The sequence below is a fragment of the Populus euphratica genome, unplaced genomic scaffold (assembly GCF_000495115.2).
Source record: "Populus euphratica unplaced genomic scaffold, PopEup_1.0 scaffold240.1, whole genome shotgun sequence".
Classification (NCBI taxonomy): Eukaryota; Viridiplantae; Streptophyta; class Magnoliopsida; order Malpighiales; family Salicaceae; genus Populus; species Populus euphratica.
Genome location: NW_011500121.1, coordinates 122,146 through 141,814, shown reverse-complemented (window position 1 = coordinate 141,814; position 19,669 = coordinate 122,146). Strand labels below are relative to the sequence as shown.

Sequence of the window (19,669 nt, the reverse complement as noted above, 5' to 3'; positions counted from 1 at the left end):
CCTAGGACCATAGCTATTATTAAATAAAAATGATTTGTTTTTTTTATGTTAACAACTAATATTTAAAATGTAAATAAATATTTTAAATTCTTCAAATCATACTTGTATAAAATAGCAAATATCCCTTAATTTAAACCCTAAAAAATAATTTAATTTTAACTAAATCAAACATAAATTAAATATTCAACCCATATATTTAATTACAATGTAATATATTTATCTTACTTATAAGACTAAAGAATGATGAGGGCCAAGGGCAATGGTGTATTTTGAAGAGGAAAAGTCCTAGAATATGCGAAGACTAAGATGAGTTTTAAGGACAAAATAACAAGTAATTAATAATTTTTTTAGAGAGAGGTGGGTCGTGTTTGTTAATGTTTTTTGATATAGAAGGAATTAAATTTCACGATATATCACATTTTTAAAACATGACATGTTTAATTGTTATGTTTCTAAAACATAATATGCCAAATTGTTACTGTTTTGAAATATAACAATTTTCTTATCATTTTTAAAAATAATAATATTTAATAAATATCATGTTTTTAAAACATGATAAAATAAAACTATATATTCCACTAAAACTTTTTAGAATAATATTATTTCATTAAAAAGATTTAAATTATTAAGTTTATTTAAAAAATAATAAAAAAGCTATTATTTAGACAAATAAAATATGCCAATCAATGACTTTCTTGAAAAATAAATTAGAGTGTATTTGTTTTTGTTTTTTTTAAAAGAGTTTTTTTTAAACATTCAAAGTTTCCATCACCCCACGCTTCTTTCTATTTATAGATTACTCGCATTTACTATCAACCTCTTATTAACTTTTTTTTTATATGTATAAATTACAGGCTTCTAACTTTTATAATTTTTATTTTTGATACACTGCATTTCAGTGTATCAAAAAAATCATGGCGGCGTTAGAGTCTCCGGAGAATCATATAAAGGCAACTGCAACATCAACGGCAACAACATCATCATCATCGACGACGTCGGATCTTAACTTCTCCGTTCGACGGAGGTCTACTACTGTCACGGATTCGCCTTCGACGGAGATGATGGAATCGGAGGATTTGAAAAGTAATGGTAAAGAATGCGATAAGGTTACGAATGATAATCGATCGGATATTAAATTCAATTATCGGCCTTCAATGCCCGCTCATCGTGGTGTTAGAGAGAGTCCTCTTAGTTCTGATGCTATTTTTAAACAAGTATGGATCGTTTAAATTCATTTTAATTTGCGTTTTATGGATGGATCCATTTTAATAATTTTGTCTTTACTACAATTTTGTGGCTGCAGAGTCATGCAGGGCTCTTCAATCTCTGTATAGTTGTGCTTGTGGCTATAAACAGCAGACTTATCATTGAAAATATAATCAAGGTTAGTGCTATTTTCTTCTTCTTCCATTTTTTTTTCCTGTAACAATAAAACCTTGTGGTATGCTCTCTCAAAATTTAAAATAAAATAATTTCAAGAGCTTTTTTTTGGCAGTACGGTTGGTTAATTAACGGTGGATTTTGGTTTAGTTCAAAATCATTAAGAGACTGGCCGCTGTTTATGTGCTGGTAATATTTTGTTTTCCAATTTATTCTATCTGGCTGATGAAGAATGTTCTTTTATTTTTTTTTTGGTTTCAAGTCTGAATTATTGTTACTTTTTTTTTTCCTTGACAAGAAATTTGTTATGGATTATTGCTTATTTTACAGTCTTAGCCTTCCAGCATTCCCTTTCGCGGCCTATCTTGTTGAAAAGTTGGCATATCAAAATTATTTACCTAAACTTGTAAGTGCTAAAATGCTGATTATTCTGCATCTTGCCATTTATAGAGTTGTTTTATTACAATTTCTCAAATAAATAACTCACGGCTCATTGTGGAGCCTGATTTAGTTTGAAGCTAACTTTAAGTATAAAATTGCAGGTTGTTGTTTTCCTTCATACAATCATCACCACAGGATCACTTTTATATCCAGTTTCAGTAATTCTCAGGTTGATTTTATTTAGTTTTCCATTTTCTTTTTAGTTATCTATTGCAAAGTTTAGTGATGTATAACTGTTAGTTTATCAAATTTGGAAATTAATAGCCTCTATGTTGCTCAATGAAATTGTCTCCTTTAAACTCGAAAGAAATCCTCTGTCAGCATCGTAGACTTCCCCTCAGTGACGTCTTCTTCTCCTTCGGTCTTCATCAACGTCGACCTCAACCAAGCCACACAGACCCAGCCGATCCCCTCCACCACTAGCTTGGAAGACGTTATCCTCACATTTTCAGTAGGAATCCCCTTCACAGCCTCCTCCCACCAAAGAACCCAGCAGCGGCCGACAACCGCAACGCCCATAAACGTCGTCCCATTCCTCATCCACCAACTTTCCTTTGCACAGATCGGCCTTTGGCGCTTCTTCCATGGCCACCACCAGATCTACTAAGAGGAATAAAAACCATCAATGCTCGGACCCCAACGATGACACCCATAACTTCATCGCCGCTTGAAACAGAGAAGAATGAGAAAGCAAAGGAAAAGAACTAATCTGTAAAGAGAAGCAAATCTAAAATGAAGAAGAATAGAAAAGAAACAGATCTGTAAAGGAAACAAAAACTAAAATTAAATGCCATTTGTTGCATTTTTCTTGGATTTGCAGATGACGGGGATCCTCACCGCTAGCAAGGGAGGGAAGAGAAGAAGAAAGCAGGCCGAACTCCCCTGTTTCCCTTGTTATCTAGTGGGGAGCGCGTGGATCCACTCTCCACCAATGGCGGTGGTGCGTGCTCCCACTGGCCACCCCCCCGCCACTATTCCGGCAGCACCAAAAGTCGGCCTGACACTGTTCCAGGTTGTTCTGAGTTATTTTGTAATTTTCAAATTATTTAATGTAATATTTGTTTAGTTTGAATTTTTAGAATTTGTATTTTGTAAATGTGAAAAAAAAAGAAAAAGAAAAAATATATAGTAAAAGTGAATGTGTGTGCTTTGATTATTTATTTATTTATTTCTGGATTTTTTTTACATGATAAGATTGCAAATGCAAAAGAAGAATTTAATATTTTGATTTGCTCACGATAAAGAATTACAAACTTATACGTGAGTCGTATTTCTAATATTTGATAAAAAGATAAAATTTTTAAAATTTCTTTAACACATCAAAGCCACGAAGCAGCTTACCTCATGTAGGGTGCACTAGTGGTGCTAATACCTTCCTTAGCCACAATTAGTCCCTTACCCATGAATCTCTAATAAGACTAGTGCACTCAGGTTTCTTAGTAGCCCTCAAATTAAATACTAGGTGACGACTTCAACGAACCAATCAATTCCAAAGACAAAATGAAAAATCACCAGCTTGACGTCGCGCGGGTGACATGCGACAACACAACCCAAGCAATTTAGCTCTAATATCTCAAAAAATATCAATGAGATCATTGATGTCCATATATCCATCTAGTTAATGCAAACAACTTGAGCAATTGTCAATTTATCATCCTCATACAGAGTCCACATGACCTATAGAAAATAAATATTACAATATTTATAATTTGTTAAAGTTAAATTGTTATCTTAAACAAATGATTAAAAAAATACCTGGATGTATCACTATATAACTTGCTCCAGTTAAATGACAAAACATGTGTTGGATTATTATCAAATATTATACTAACACATTACTTAGCATTACAAATATATTAGTTTAATTGAATTTTTAAAATTATAATTAGACAACATAAATGCATTATCTGCACCCTAATGGAAGCTTTATCTGCACCCTAATAGAAGCTGAAATGTAATTCTTATAGTCTGAACAATCATAAGTAGTAATCTGAAAATTCGAAGGCAACTTTCATGAAAATGCTCCTAGGACCATAGCTATTATTAAATAAAAATGATTTGTTTTTTTTATGTTAACAACTAATATTTAAAATGTAAATAAATATTTTAAATTCTTCAATTCATACTTGTATAAAATAGCAAATATCCCTCAATGTAAATCTTAAAAAATAATTTAATTTTAACTAAATCAAATATAAATTAAATATACAACCCATATATTCAATAACAATGTAATATATTTATTTTACTTATAGAACTAAAGAATGATGAGGGCCAAGGGTAATGATGTATTTTGAAGAGGAAAAGTCCTAGAATATTCGAAGACTGAGATGAGTTTTAAGAGCAAAATAACAAGTAATTAATAATTTTTTTAGAGAGAGGTGGGTCGTGTTTGTTAATGTTTTTTGATATAGAAGGAATTAAATTTCACGATATATCACATTTTTAAAACATGACATGTTTAATTGTTATGTTTCTAAAACATAATATGCCAAATTGTTACTGTTTTGAAATATAACAATTTTCTTGTTATTTTTAAAAATAATAATATTTAATAAATATCATGTTTCTGAAACATGATAAAATAAAACTATATTATTCCACTAAACCTTTTTAGAATAATACTATTTCATTAAAAAGATTTAAATTATTAAATTTATTTAAAAAATAATAAAAAAGCTATTATTTAGACAAATAAAATATGCCAATCAATGACTTTCTTGAAAAATAAATTAGAGTGTATTTGTTTTTGTTTTTTTTAAAAGAGTTTTTTTTTGCTTTAAATTAATTTTTTAAATATTTTATATTGTTTTAATATAATAATATAAAAAATAATTTTTAAAAAATAAAAAAAGAATATTATTTTAATATATTCTTAATAAAAAATATTTTTAAAAATAACGTTAAAATAATATTACATGCTATTAATATCCCAAAATAATAGTAAAAATAACAATCTATCTAGAAGGCATAGTGAAGGTGCATACCACACGTGAACTTCAAAGAAACAGGAAAGGAAGAAGAAGAAGAAGAAGAGCTGACACCTCTCCTTGTCCCTGCCATCCTGCCTGTCTGGTTAGCAGCGTATCCTCAATTCCGTGAATAAAGAGAAAAAAAAATAAAAAACCTAACTGACCCTGAAATCTCGATTTTCTTTCCAAAAAGAATAAAATTAAACATTCAAAATTAAACATTCAAAGTTTCCATCACCCCACGCTTCTTTCTATTTATAGATTACTCGCATTTACTATCAACCTCTTATTAACTTTTTTTTTATATGTATAAATTACAGGTTTCTAACTTTTATAATTTTTATTTTTGATACACTGCATTTCAGTGTATCAAAAAAATCATGGCGGCGTTAGAGTCTCCGGAGAATCATATAAAGGCAACTGCAACATCAACGGCAACAACATCATCATCATCGACGACGTCGGATCTTAACTTCTCCGTTCGACGGAGGTCTACTACTGTCACGGATTCGCCTTCGACGGAGATGATGGAATCGGAGGATTTGAAAAGTAATGGTAAAGAATGCGATAAGGTTACGAATGATAATCGATCGGATATTAAATTCAATTATCGGCCTTCAATGCCCGCTCATCGTGGTGTTAGAGAGAGTCCTCTTAGTTCTGATGCTATTTTTAAACAAGTATGGATCGTTTAAATTCATTTTAATTTGCGTTTTATGGATGGATCCATTTTAATAATTTTGTCTTTACTACAATTTTGTGGCTGCAGAGTCATGCAGGTCTCTTCAATCTCTGTATAGTAGTGCTTGTGGCTGTAAACAGCAGGCTTATCATTGAAAATTTAATCAAGGTTGTTCTTTCCCCCTTTTTTCCGTGTGAACTTTCATGTTTTGTTTTGTTTTTAGGTGGGAGAGGTGATACAGGCGTGTTCTCTGTAATTTATAATGTTAAGGGCTTATTAATTTTTTTTTGGCTCAAATAAATAACTCACGGCTCATTGTGGAGCCTGATATAGTTTGAAGCTAACTTTAAGTTTAAAATTGCAGGTTGTTGTTTTCCTTCATACAATCATCACCACAGGATCACTTTTATATCCAGTTTCAGTAATTCTCAGGTTGATTTTATTTAGTTTTCCATTTTCTTTTTAGTTATCTATTGCAAAGTTTAGTGATGTATAACTGTTAGTTTATCAAATTTGGAAATTAATAGCCTCTATGTTGCTCAATGAATTAGATTGTTGTAACAGAAAGTGTAACTTACTCCATTTGAAAATTGCATGCCAATTGAAAATCAGATATGCTAAAAAAGTGGAGTTCACGTTTAGGAAGATTCTATAAGACTCTTTAGGTTTCATGAGAGGCAGAATTGTCAGGTTCCATGATAAACTTCAATTCAATCACCAAGCTTGGTTATGGTGTAGCCTTCGTTGATAGAATTCGGTGGTGATATGAAAGACGAATTCAAAAGGAAACACTGTTGTTGGAAAATCACAGTGAGGATCGAAAGATATTGATAACTAGCTTATGACTTGCAGTTTGCATTGATTATGGTCTAACATTGTCAAACAATTGATTTGAAAAATAATACAAAACAATTGATAACATTAGAGCATGAAAATGGTCAAGTTTCCTTTAGATAAGAGCAAAATGTCGTTTAAATTGCACAAGCACTAGGCTGTGTCTATAAAACTGTAGGTGTTGAGTTTACTTTTGGTTGTTTAAATCATCTTTGTGGCAATTGATCTGTCTGTAGATTTTTTAGTTCTCTGATCAGTGGTTGATAAATTTGTAGTGAGTTTGTGGTGCATAAATTTGAGTTAACAAATTTAATTGTCATATTCCTGCAAGGCTTTTTTCTCTAGCTTTTGGAAGCAATGTTGCCAACAATTCATGTATGTTCTGTATCTGTCCTTTTGCATTTCCTCATTATTTCTTTATCATTTATCATGCTGTGTAAAACAGCATTTAACTTTTTCGATGACATCAGAACAAATGCAGGCCCCTGCTTTTCATATAGATTTCAGATATAGATTAATTGAAAGTCTTCATGAGTCTCACCTAATACTCGTTTTATATGTATTGAAGGCAGGGAGACTTACATGTGGAATTCTTAATTTGTCCTGGCACCTGAAATGCATAGTTTTTACTTTCTTACATTCCTCGGTGAAAACATTTATCTAACTTGATAAGAATGTAGTTTTACGCAAAAATCATTCAAAAGAGTCAGCATTAGACTCTTATCTCTGATAGAATCTTTTGATTCGCTGCTTCTACAAACCACAATCTATCCCAAGTATTAAACTGTCGACCAACTAAATTAACCATATCCCAATGGAAAAGATAGTTCAATACACCATTGCCACACGCTTTTGCTCATTTAAACATGAATCTGCCAGTATTGCCATGCTTGCCAAAATTATATTGTCTTCATCTATGTTGAAACAATGGCTCGAAGAGCATGTTTATCATAAGCTAACACAAAAGGTTTAGGGAACTGGATCTGAATGCTTCTTCCATATCCCATTTATCATGCCATGCAAAATAGGATGCCTTCTTCCCTAGTCAAACCTGACAAGAGAAGAAAAATGACCCAACCTTTTTAATAGATATTGAAAAACTAGGATAAGAAATGTTCCTCTCTAGAAAATTTGCCTCTAAAATCCACTTCTTGAATATCTTCAGTGATCAATCTGCACATGTTATCATTCCACCATGAACCTCCAAAGCCATTGTTCAAAGAGAGCCTGGTTGAATCATTCAAGTGTTCTTTATCTTATATGCCTGGTTGAATCATTCAAGTGTTCTTTATCTTTTATGGATGTAAAGGATTGTAAGAGCCTTTCGGATGTGCTATGTCTGGGGTGATTTAGAGCATGTTCTAGTTGGTTGGGGCAGGATTCTGAAATCTTAGGAGATCATTGCCTCTTACAGTGATCATTGTGGGACATAAGTTTTCTTGGATACCTTATAAATCACTGCTTCTGGAATGTGCATAGCAGTACCTTCGTCTTATAGTCAAGAGGACTTGAGAACCCTTTTTGATTTGGATTTGATTTTGTGGTCTTTGTATTGTCAAAATGGTGGATGCATATTTTCCATGTCTGTAACCATATATTGGCAAAAAAAGCAGTTAAAATCTTGGAATTACATTTTGGTAACTGAAATTACCTAGGATTGTATGAATTTTCCCAGTTCCCAACCCTCAAGCATTAGAGTTTGTGCAAGTTTGTAAACTCTGCAGTTCCATTTCATCAAGGACCCCCTCCTTCTCTCTCTCTCTCTCTCTCTCTCTAATGCAAACTTTAGATGACAGAAAAGTTTAAAATGTCAGAATTATTTTGTGGATAATTTATTGTACAGGCATAAAAAATGAGTTCTTTGAAGCTGATTTTTATCTCTCGGAGTGGAATTGATAAGCTAAATGTCTTAATATCTTTTTAGATCTTGTAGGATGTTAACATGCTTAGTCATTGGATGTTAACAAAGACACTTAAATATTCTTGGCTAATTTGTGCAGGTGTGATTCTGCTTTTCTATCTGGTGTCACTTTGATGCTCATTTCTTGCATTGTGTGGTTAAAATTGGTATCTTATGCTCATACAAACTCTGATATGAGAGCAATTGCCAAGTCAATAGATAGGGTAAGTATATTTGAAAAAGCTCAGCAGGTGCGTGGTTTTTTATGTGAAAGCTGTTGCATTGCGTCCTACATAAGATTGTAAATTGAAGAATTGAGAAAATATGTGCTAGAAGCATCAAGTAGATGTGTTATCATCTCTCTCTCTCTCTTATCTTCCCATTATCATTATCATTATCATTACACATTCAATATTTCTCTCTATCAAATTTAATCAATTGGTTTCTCTCAGTCATTATTCACCGAGGTCCTGTTTAATTTCAGGAAGATGTCCAATCCATTTCTCCTTGTGTGGGTAATCCTTATGATACTTACTTTAAGAGTTTGGTCTACTTCATGGTGGCTCCCACATTATGTTACCAGGTAATCAGTCATGTTTCTTTGGCTCATATATAACAACTATATGCATTTTCAGCTTTTTTATAAACTCTTATTGGTTCATCTTGTATTACCTAATGATATGTGATTTATTTCCAAAAATTCTAGAGGATACATTGCAAAAAGACTTTTATTTTTAGTTACTAGAGAATAAAAGAAAGAATGAACTTACTAGGATATATATGTTGAAAGTCACCCTGCATGCATGGAATGAGAGGACTCCTGCTATAACAATCAGGTTATACTCCTTTACATGGAATGATTGGTGTAGAGTACCTTTTTAAACCTGAGTTGTGTGATATTCCCACATTTTCTAATGGTAGACAAATGTTCTTATGTTATCTCTGTGTATGGGACTGGATGTGTTTTGAGTGTCCTAGTTGCATGGATCAGTTATTTTGTCTCATTTCCATCAATTCTTATGATTTTAGATACATCCAAGCAATTTTATCCTTCAGCACATTTTATTATTATTTCCTGGTCTCGAGGGTTGGGGCTTAATGCCCAGCATTTCATAAAGAACAATTCTTTTCCATGTCTGGATAGAAGACAGTGGATAAAGACCTTGAATTTTGACTCTGTTGTAGTTGACCAAATTCACAAACGTTTTGCTCACAAAATCTTGAAACACTTGGGTCTTGGCACCATGCAGGACTGGCAGCAATTACCCATACCCTGAGCTACATATGCCATGCTATCACTTAATGCGTAAAGAAATAACTACTTGTCTCCCAAATACCACGACACATAATACAAATGATACACATATAACAGGGGACGTGGATTTGTAAATAGAATCTAACTTTTATGTTGTCATAAAGTTCTTAAGACTAGTATTAATGTAGGGGTCTCTATTCTGGTTATGCTGTGTTTTGTGGTCTGACTTTATATATAGCTCTTGCATTGTGTTTGTGTGGCTATAGCTTGTAAATAGGACTTCTGTCCCTATTTTGTGGCTGCCATATCTTGTCTTTGTTATCAGATTCTCTAATCTTTGCCTTGATGCATTGTCATTGTAGTCAAGCTATCCTCGCACTGAATCTGTTCGAAAGGGATGGGTGGTTCAACAATTTGTCAAGTTAATAATATTTACTGGATTCATGGGATTTATCATAGAACAAGTAAGTGGAATTTCACATTTAAACCGGTTCTGAGTGCTCTCTTTCTTCTTCTTCTTCTTTTTTTTTTGGAAATAAAGGCATGCATTCCTGACATATTTGGTGGGCATAATTCTGCAGTATATCAATCCTATTGTTAAGAATTCACAGCACCCTTTTAAAGGAAATCTCTTGTATGCCATTGAGAGGGTCTTGAAGCTCTCAGTTCCTAATTTATATGTATGGCTTTGCATGTTCTACTGCTTTTTCCACCTGTGGTGAGTGAACTTTTCTTTCGCATTTTATGGATAGTTTCCTCTTTGTTAAAGAAATTCCAATAATTGCCATTTTTTTTTTCATTAATACCATGAAGCTTGTTATAGCTGTAGTTAGTTTGCCTCAATGGTATCAAGTGAAAATACTTCAGTGGAAATTTTTTTAGATCAATAGTGTTATGTGTAGTTTCATTTAGTTGTAGTGGAGTTGTAAGAATCCTCCACTGGACACATTTACTTCAACAACTATTGACTTCATTCCCTTGAAAATGTTTTTCTTATAACTTGTCAACAAGTAACAACTTGCATTTCAAATTGTGTTCAGATTCCTTTGTAGTGGGAGTAATTTTTATAAAGTGTGCTTATTATTTTTGTTTAATGCATAATTTTATTACCTAGCATGATTCCTGAAGCTTGGCATGTTTCTAGAAATTTACACTAGGTTTCTTCCCTCCCATAACAGGGGAATTGTAGGACCAGGTTCATCTCTTTAGTTTGGGTTGAATACTGTTTTGCAAATGTAGGTTAAATATACTTGCCGAGCTCCTTCGCTTTGGTGATCGGGAGTTCTACAAGGATTGGTGGAATGCAAGAACTGTTGAAGAAGTAAGAACTCATATTCTGGAAAATGTTTTCCTCTTGATATATCGATAAAAAATTCCTTGCTTATCGTCTTTACATTTGCAAACGTGATTTTGGATTTGTGGCTTTCAACAGTATTGGAGAATGTGGAATATGGTATGTTTCTATACTTGAAATTCTTTATTTTATCTTTAGATTCTGAGGCCTGATTGTTTATTGGTAAATGATTTTTTTTTTTGTAAAATGAATTCCATGGAAAATGAATTATAGGAAAATGGATTATTTTTCAATGTTTGGCTCTACCATGGAAAATGAGGCTGAAAATATTTTCCAATGCTTATTGTGCAATGAAAATGACTTTCTTGCCTGTGTTATCCATTTTTCATAATAACATTCTATTTATAATTATCGTTACAATATGAGATGTTGTATATTTTCTAACAAAAAGTATTTTCTTATCTATGTAGTATATGTATAAATGTATTATATATAGGGATTTGCTAACCCACTCACTCTTTAGGCGGACTAGCATTGTGCCCAAATTTTTTGGACATTATGTATTGTAATTATGGGCTTTTCTTAATCACCTCTAATAGAGATAATATGACAATTATCAAACATTGGGGCCCAGTTATTCTCCCCACCCCTCCCCTTTCTTTCTTCATTTTTTGTTCTTTTATAGTCTGAATAAAGCATGAGCAATAACACATCATCATCACTTCAAGTTTTGCTACAGAAACTGTAGTTAGAAATGGACTCTAAAGTGGCCTAACTGCCAAATCTTCATTGCTTTGTTCACTGCTTCTGTAGGCTTTCAAATTTAAAGAATTAAGGAAATACTATTCCAATCTTTTTGCAAAGAAGCACTATCTTCACTTTCTCAAGCTGTTAATCTCTCTCGTTTTTTTCTCTTCATCTGGCAACGCAATGGCGATCCCATACTCCCTATCTTGTATTTATCTCTTTGCAATCATTAATTCTCAGAAATGGATTTGATATAAAAACCTTACTCATTGCCTTTGGAGTGGTATTCGAGAATGATGATAAAGGAAAATAACAATTCAAGTTGATATAAAAACCTTACTCATTGCCTTTGCAGTGGTATTCGAGAATGATGATAAAGAAAAATAACAATTCAAGGAGAAAGAAAGATGGGAGAGAGAGAGAGAATGGTGGTTTATTTCTTGTTGATAAATTCAGGGAAACAACATGAGAGACAATGGATTATTTCTTGTTGATAAATTCAGGGAAACACCATGGGAGACAATGGAGATAATAATAATAATAATAAGGGTCTCAAATAACAAAAAGAAAAGAAGAAAAAAAGTAAGGGTACCAGATGGCAGTACAATCCCAGTTACAAGAGATCAATAACGCTTTACATTAAAGGTACATTACGTGAAAAAAAACGACAATGCTAACATGCTCGAAGGATGGGCAGGGTGGGCTAGCAAATCCCTTGCATTCGATTTCGATATATATATATATATATATTTATTTAATTTCCTATAAAATATTATATAGATTTTTGTACTTCGTCAATATATTGTATATTTTAATACAATAAATAGAGTATTAATACAAGTGTAATACATGTATTATGGAAGAATAATGTAGCATGTGATTTTAGTGCGTGAGCCCTAATGAATGTGTTCCAATTCTTTCAAACCAGAAAAAAAGCTTCCTCTTTTAAAGCTTCTATTCTTTTTTTATTGGAAAATGAATTGTCGACTAGTTGTCTAAAGTTCCTCCAAACATTAGAAAGTCAATAAATTATGGGAACACCTTCAAAATTTTATGTTATGGATCGATATGGTCAATCATGAAACTTCGTGTGTTATAGCAGTAATGTGTTCCGGAATACATTCTTGTTTTAAATCTATAACATGAACGGTGTGGGAATTCTAACATGTGCCTCCCTAGAAATTGTTTTCATAGCTGTTTAATTGATTAGGGAGTCTCAAGAGGATAAATGCTATTCCCATTTAAGGTAGAAAATGGAAAATGTCAGGGAACTATGGAATTGGAAAAAAATGAATTTTTAATCCATATGAATTCTTGTTAAGTAGTTTCCTAGTTGGCTATTGGATCATGAAGCTATAAAAGTTGGTATATCCTCTTATTGAAATCCGGGCCATGGTTACCATGTGCTGTTTGAATTTAGTTGTGGATCAACATTATGACTGAACAATAAGGTACTTCTATTAGTTGCAAATCATTCTATTCGAATGAAAGTTGTGTCAAGATAAGGATATTAGATTGAAAGTCTTCAATTTCTAGTCAATCTTTTGTCCATGTCGTGGGAAAGATTTTATTTGTTGATGCAATTGTCAGCAATACCATGGTAATTTGTTGCTGTATAACCTATCATTTTACCCTTGTGTTTGTCCCAATTATTGAAAATTATCCATGTGTTAATTTTTTTAGTAACTATTGTTTGTAAAATTGGTTTAATTGTGGGCAATAGTTAACTTCCTTCTGTTTGTTCCATTAATTAGTACGACATGGACAAACAATTTCTATATAGGATGAAAATTGGATCCCCATATCAAATGAATGATGTTTAATAAGTTGAAATGGCTTAGAGATCCATAAAAACAAAAAGATTCGCATGTGATTTGATCAAGATTTGGAAGGGTTTCTAATTATTTTAGGGAAGAAGCTAGAATTTAGATTTTGGGTTGGTGGTGGGTGGCTGGCTGGCTGCGTTTGATAAATAATAAAGAGAGGCACTTGAGCAGCTTACAGCTCAGAGATTTTTTTTTTTTTGATCAATCACATGGAGGTCAAATGACATAATTTACATGGTATATGAGTTCAATTTTCATCATGTGTGGACATTATTTGTTGTCCCAATTAATTGAGCAATTGGATGACAATTAACCATTGAACCTAATTGAGCCAATTTTACAAACACAAAGTGTTATTAAATAAATTACTAACATAGGGGAAATTTTAAAGAACTGAGACAAATACAAGGGAAAAATGTTTAAGCCAGTTACATGCTTACAAGTTTGTTCATCTGGTGCTTTTATATATCATTTGCATTCTTATTGTAATGTTGTAGTTATTATAACGAACATAAGATGTGCTGCTTACGAACACACACGCGCACAGAGGCTGGTTGGTCAAGCATGCCTCTAATTGAATCGTAACTGTCTACAGCCAGTTCATAAGTGGATGGTTCGCCATATCTATTTTCCTTGCCTACGGAATAAAATACCGAAGGTAACTTCCCTTTCTCTCCGTGGACTGTAAACGGCACTTGTTCGTTAGAAAGTAAATGAACATTTCTTCTTACTGTATTTTTATCTCTGCTTTTGTCATCACAGATTTTCATTTTCTTGTTCTACGATGGAAGCTTTATAATGTGACCCGTGCATTACAAGACATGCTATAATTTGGCTTATCTTGCAATTTATTTATTTATTGAATCTTCTATCCAACTTTCTTTTTATTTTTCTGCTAATTGAACAAAGAAATCAGAATTACAATTATAAACTTTAAACTCATATTTATGACAATTGTTGACAGCAACTTTTGGAAGAAGGATGATGCATGGAATATTATGAAGGGGGTTGTCTTAGGTTTATTCTCATTTAGGGCTGTGTATTATTAACCAAGCATGTCCTGGTGATTTTATATTTTGTTAGACAAAAACTCAGTAGAGATACTCTCTTGGCAGGTTCTCACAATTCTTCTTTGTTGTTTTTTCCCATATCATTGCAGGGGGTGGGTAGCTATACTTATTGCCTTCTTAGTTTCAGCTGTATTTCACGAGGTATTATTGGGTTGATTTTTTATTTTTGTTATTCGATGACTTTTATCTTGACTACTTTATCTCATAGCTGGTTTATATGTTCACATAGAAGATCAAATTTTTGCATGTTTATTTGTTGGTTATAGAAGTATCTTTTTTAGGAAGCATCAAGGATATGAATACAATATGATACAGATGTCAATTTTTTAAATTTAGGATATGATACAGATGTCATGGATACTTTATTAAAAATATATAATGCCAACTTTTTGGATAAAATGAAATTATGTTGGTTTGGTATTATAATATATAAAATAGTTTTTTTTATATAAAAGATATTTATTTTAAATTTGTGTATTTATTTTTCTTTTTAAAGGATGGGATGGTCAGGATGATATGTTAGGTATCAATGTGTTATTAAGCTAAAAACAAATATGTTCTACTTTTACATTTTTATGTAGTTTCTCGTTTTTATTCTAGAAATTAATTCAAAATGCATAAAACTATTTACAAGATGGGAAACCATAAATTAGTTTGAATAACACCAATAATAACAACGTTAAGATTGCATTTGTCACTTTGACAATATTCATCAATCAGTATCCATTTCAAAAAAAAAAAAAAAATCATTTATTATCTATATAAATCATACTCTCTGTCCTAAAAGGATTGTCATGTTTGACTTTCTACTATCATTAATTGACACATGTCATATCACCATTCTTTAGCACACTTTTTTAAAACACCCTCTATTGTATGCCTCTTAACAAAGTGGGTATAACTAGGGGTATTTTAGGAAAATGCATGACTCAATGTTTTGATCAGAAAATCAGTTTGTGATAAACAAAATAGAAAACCAGACAATCTCTTTGGGATGGAGGGATTATTATATTAATTTGATATTATAGAATGAAAATGTGCAAAACTAATTAGTAAAATTCAATTTGCACCCGAAATTGTAGTAATGATGTATCCATGAGGTTTTGGATACATCTATGAAGGCATTTTTAAAGTATCCCCAAGCATTTGAAATAATATTTATTATTCATTAGTTTTTATTTGGCAAGTATCCTATTTGTATTAGAGCAGTACCAGGTCAAGTATAGTATTGGATATGTTCCCAATTGGGTTACATGAGGGATTTTGAATTGTACTCGTGCACACACTTGATGCAAAATCAAGGATTTTGCTTAGGGACTCATCACTCTCTTTTTCCTTTTTTATTTTTCTTGATGGGTGGAGTGATTTTGTGTTCAACTTCATGTGAATTAATTTCAACTATTAAAAGATTAGCTTTGGATGAGATGAACTAGACATGAGCGACAAATTGCACAGGGATTGTGACAGTGTCATGAAAATCTATTCTTATCTTTGTCTGGGAACCACACATTGCTGGGGACTTTGCTTTATGCTATGTCAGTGGTAAAAATAATGGTAGCAACCAATTTTGAAAGTTAAACACACCAAGTTACCTGCTTAGTTTGGCACATTGATAACATGGATTGGTAGGTTCGGAAACAGAGGAGATCTAAACATCAAGAAATTACAGAATAACTGGTAGGCCGATCCAACTGGGTTGGGATGAGGGCTTAGTTGAGGATGATGCTGATGAACTGTCTCTTCAACTCTTCACGGCAGGCGAACTCTTGGAATGCAGTGATTGCGATAGAGTTATAGACCAACACTTTGAGATTCTATAGTCAATGCTTGCACTAGAATTTTGAATTGATGCACCGCTGGCTCTGTTCAATAGTTTCAATTACAGCCATGTACTTGTGGTGGCATTTGATGTTAATTATCCTGCAGTTGTGCATTGCTGTTCCCTGCCGCGTGTTCAAGCTCTGGGCATTTATTGGAATTATGTTACAGGTAAATATGATTCTGACCAGAGACTGCCAGAAGTTCGTTTTAACTGACTGTTTTAAAACCAGTTTTATGCTTGCTCCCCCCACTCCCTAAGAGAAGAGAAAGGAAGAAGGGAAAGTATCATCTTTTAAGTGTGTTGAAGTAGCTAATGGAAAACATGGCTTCATTTTTCTCGTTTGGATCAGGTTCCCTTAGTGGTGATCACAAAATTTCTCCAAAATAAGTTCAGAAGCTCCATGGTATGTCCATTTCTTCACCTCTTCATCTCCCAAGCAGAGAGGTTAAAATCTGGAACATCTGATAAATAGCAGACTTCCAAACCCCGCTCTATTCCATCATGCAAAGTGTAGTCCGCCATGGTAGATGGCCATGGAGTACAAAATCAAAGCCCGATGAGCAGCAGCCTGTTTTAGTCCATGACAGAATGCAATTCTTTTCATGACAGGTGGGAAACATGATCTTCTGGTTGTTTTTCAGCATTCTTGGTCAGCCAATGTGTGTGCTTCTGTATTACCATGACTTGATGAATCGGAAGGGGAAAACTGAATCAGGTTGACACAAGCGTGGTAGAGCTTGCCAAGATCAACAAAAAGCGTGGTTATGGAAGTGCTGTTTCCCATGTGTTCTGCAGGAGAAATGGTGTTGAGCCGTGTGATATCGAGATGTCTTTTTTTTTTTTTTTTTTTTGAATGTCTTTGATGTACACGCAATTTTGGTAGTACAGGCACTGGAACTTAAAATGCCCAAGTAACACTGGATTTTTTTTTTTTTTTTATGTTGGTTGGTTGATCATATCTGGAAAAATGTTAATGGTTCTTGTTCCATGGTTTGGCTTTTCAAATTCATATCCTGTTGTGACTGTGTTCAAGGTCCTCCACAGCTGATGACAGTTTTTTGTTTGGTGGTAGTAACTAAATCGTTGACTATGCTGATGGTTGTATTAAATTTCTTTTTTTTTAACGTGACAATAATGTCGAGATGTTGTTATGTTCTTGTTTTCCGCTGGAAAAAAAATATAATGTAATCCAATTTGCCTAACAAGTTTAAAAGGAATCTACATAACTGTTAAAGACAAAAAAAAAAAAAAAAGAAGAAGAAGAAACAATCTGAATGTGTTTTTTTTTTTTAAAGTATTAAGATTGATTGATAATATAGGTTATTTAGCTTATGTTTACCATTTGAGTTATGAATTTATGACAACTTAATAAAAAATAAATTATAGAACTTAATTAATATGATATTAAAAAATAAAATTAAAAAAATTAGTTAATAAATAATATAAATTTATTCAAGTTAATATATCAAACTTATGATTTAGGTTATGAAATTAATATAATCTTATAGGAAAACAAATTAGAGTAAATTATAAAACAAAATTCTTAATTAACTTAAATTATAAAGCATAATTCTTAGTTAATTCAATATCAAAGAATGATAATGAAAAACATCAATTAAAAATAAAAAAATAAGTCAACGTAAATTCACTCTCTGAATATATACTCTTGGTCATGAGACCAAGATAATCTTATAGAAAATAATCAAAATAAATTATAAAACTTAATTCTTAATAAATTCAATGTTGGAGAATGAAATAAAAAGAAATAATTATAAAAAGAATAAAAAAATCTGAGTCAACATGGTTTTGTTAGAAACCTGATTAAAAATCATGATTAATGGATACATTTGAGGCCAAACCCTCTCAAAAACTCTATCCCATATTAAAAAAAATAAAATTTTTTAGTGTTTAAATAATGTACAATTAAAGAGTTCAAATTAGGCTAAAAGGGGATCTAGATTTTTATAGGAGAAAGTACATAAGCAAAGTGTCCTTTAGGCTTAAACCCACACAAGTGCATTGGCTTGACTTGTGCTCGGGCCTGGGTTCATTGTAAAATAAATTTTTGAGTCACAAAAAATTATTTTTTTTCCAACTTAAATTTGAGCTTGGATTTGGTCTATAAAGACCTTGTTTAAAGTGCATCTAAACTAAGGTGATGTTATTGGAATCTTGGGAGGTTTATTGTAAACAATATTTGCATCAAGAGATGACCGATAAAATCTTAAGAATAAAGAATTTATCCTTGATAACAACAAAAACTTCACTATTTAGACCGTGTTTAATTATCTAACAACGGTTGCATTTCATCCAAAATACCAAAATTAATTGTTTAGTTGCTAATTAAAACACAATTTTAAAGTGTGAGACCTATTAAAAACTATGGTCTAACCATAATTTCACTCTTTTTTTTTACCGCTACAAAACATATGTCATTTGAGCTTGAATCTGAATCATCACTCAATTAGTTTTAATTGTCTTATTATGATGATGACCATTCTTTTTATTTTTAAAGAAGTGGATAATCTACTTTGATGTGACTTGTTTTGTTGTATTTGTAGCATCTTAGGAGTTCCTTGCTTGAATCTTTCTTGTTCCCATCTTTCTTATAGTTTAAGAATATTTTCTTACCTTGCTTCTTTTTTAGAAAACTTTTGAAATGATTTGTGATTAAGACAATCATCATCATCAACATCAATGTAATGAATGATTTTGAATGTCATGTTCCTCTTTGGCTTTTCTTCTTGTTCTTGTTCATCCATAGTGAACTCATTCATTATAAAAAAGTAATAAGGTCCTTTAATGAAAGTTTGGTGAGATCTTTAACTTCTTGAATTTTTGTTACCTTTGCTTTCTAAATTTTTGGTAAAAACCTAATAATTTTTGTTCATGATTTTAGCATTGGTGTATGTTCAACCGAGTGCATGCAAACTATTTGTAATGATAATCATTATAGTAAATATGTTGGTAATGGATTCATTAGGTTTTTTTTTTTAAAGTATTAAGATTGATTGATAATATAGGTTATTTAGCTTATGTTCACCATTTGAGTTATGAATTTATGACAACTTAATAAAAAATAAATTATAGAACTTAATTAATATGATATTAAAAAATAAAATTAAAAAAATTAGTTAATAAATAATATAAATTTATTCAAGTTAATATATCAAACTTATGATTTAGGTTATGAAATTAATATAATCTTATAGGAAAACAAATTAGAGTAAATTATAAAACAAAATTCTTAATTAACTTAAATTATAAAGCATAATTCTTAGTTAATCCAATATCAAAGAATGATAATGAAAAACATCAATTAAAAATAAAAAAATAAGTCAACGTAAATTCACTCTCTGAATATATACTCTTGGTCATGAGACCAAGATAATCTTATAGAAAATAATCAAAATAAATTATAAAACTTAATTCTTAATAAATTCAAT

The 19,669-nt window shown here is 31.8% G+C and overlaps 1 protein-coding gene and 2 long non-coding RNA genes across 4 annotated transcripts; 1 reads left to right on the top strand and 2 right to left on the bottom strand.

Annotated features, from left to right (window-relative positions):
- Positions 1–754: 754 nt before the first annotated feature.
- On the top strand, positions 755–17,294 carry LOC105110113 (diacylglycerol O-acyltransferase 1-like). Of its 2 annotated transcripts, XM_011005043.1 has the most exons (16): positions 755–1,214; positions 1,304–1,384; positions 1,496–1,569; positions 1,711–1,786; positions 1,923–1,990; positions 8,310–8,433; positions 8,694–8,792; positions 9,827–9,928; positions 10,046–10,182; positions 10,704–10,785; positions 10,897–10,917; positions 13,927–13,990; positions 14,496–14,542; positions 16,328–16,390; positions 16,573–16,626; positions 16,833–17,294. In XM_011005043.1, the coding sequence occupies exons 1-16, from the start codon at positions 915–917 to the stop codon at positions 16,941–16,943; spliced, it is 1,503 nt and encodes a 500-aa protein (XP_011003345.1). In that variant the 5' UTR covers positions 755–914; the 3' UTR covers positions 16,944–17,294. The 2 variants fall into 2 exon arrangements, with proteins under 2 accessions (XP_011003345.1, XP_011003344.1); XM_011005042.1 differs by lacking the exons at positions 10,897–10,917; positions 14,496–14,542; positions 16,328–16,390; positions 16,573–16,626; positions 16,833–17,294 and having other exon boundaries at positions 13,927–14,161.
- LOC105110112 (uncharacterized) lies at positions 11,249–11,971 on the bottom strand. Its single transcript, XR_839406.1, has 2 exons — positions 11,841–11,971; positions 11,249–11,766 (listed from the first exon to the last, which is right to left on the bottom strand). It is a non-coding gene; the product is annotated as an uncharacterized LOC105110112 (long non-coding RNA).
- On the bottom strand, positions 15,141–15,748 carry LOC105110114 (uncharacterized). The gene is made up of 2 exons (XR_839407.1): positions 15,671–15,748; positions 15,141–15,637 (listed from the first exon to the last, which is right to left on the bottom strand). It is a non-coding gene; the product is annotated as an uncharacterized LOC105110114 (long non-coding RNA).
- Positions 17,295–19,669: the final 2,375 nt, after the last annotated feature.

Coding starts and splice junctions, on each gene's coding strand:
- LOC105110113 (XM_011005043.1), top strand. CDS start 915: ATGGCGGCGTTAGAGTCTCCGGAGAATCATATAAAGGCAACTGCAACA. Junction 1,215..1,303: donor CTGATGCTATTTTTAAACAA/GTATGGATCGTT, acceptor TTGTGGCTGCAG/AGTCATGCAGGGCTCTTCAA. Junction 10,918..13,926: donor ATTGGAGAATGTGGAATATG/GTATGTTTCTAT, acceptor AACTGTCTACAG/CCAGTTCATAAGTGGATGGT.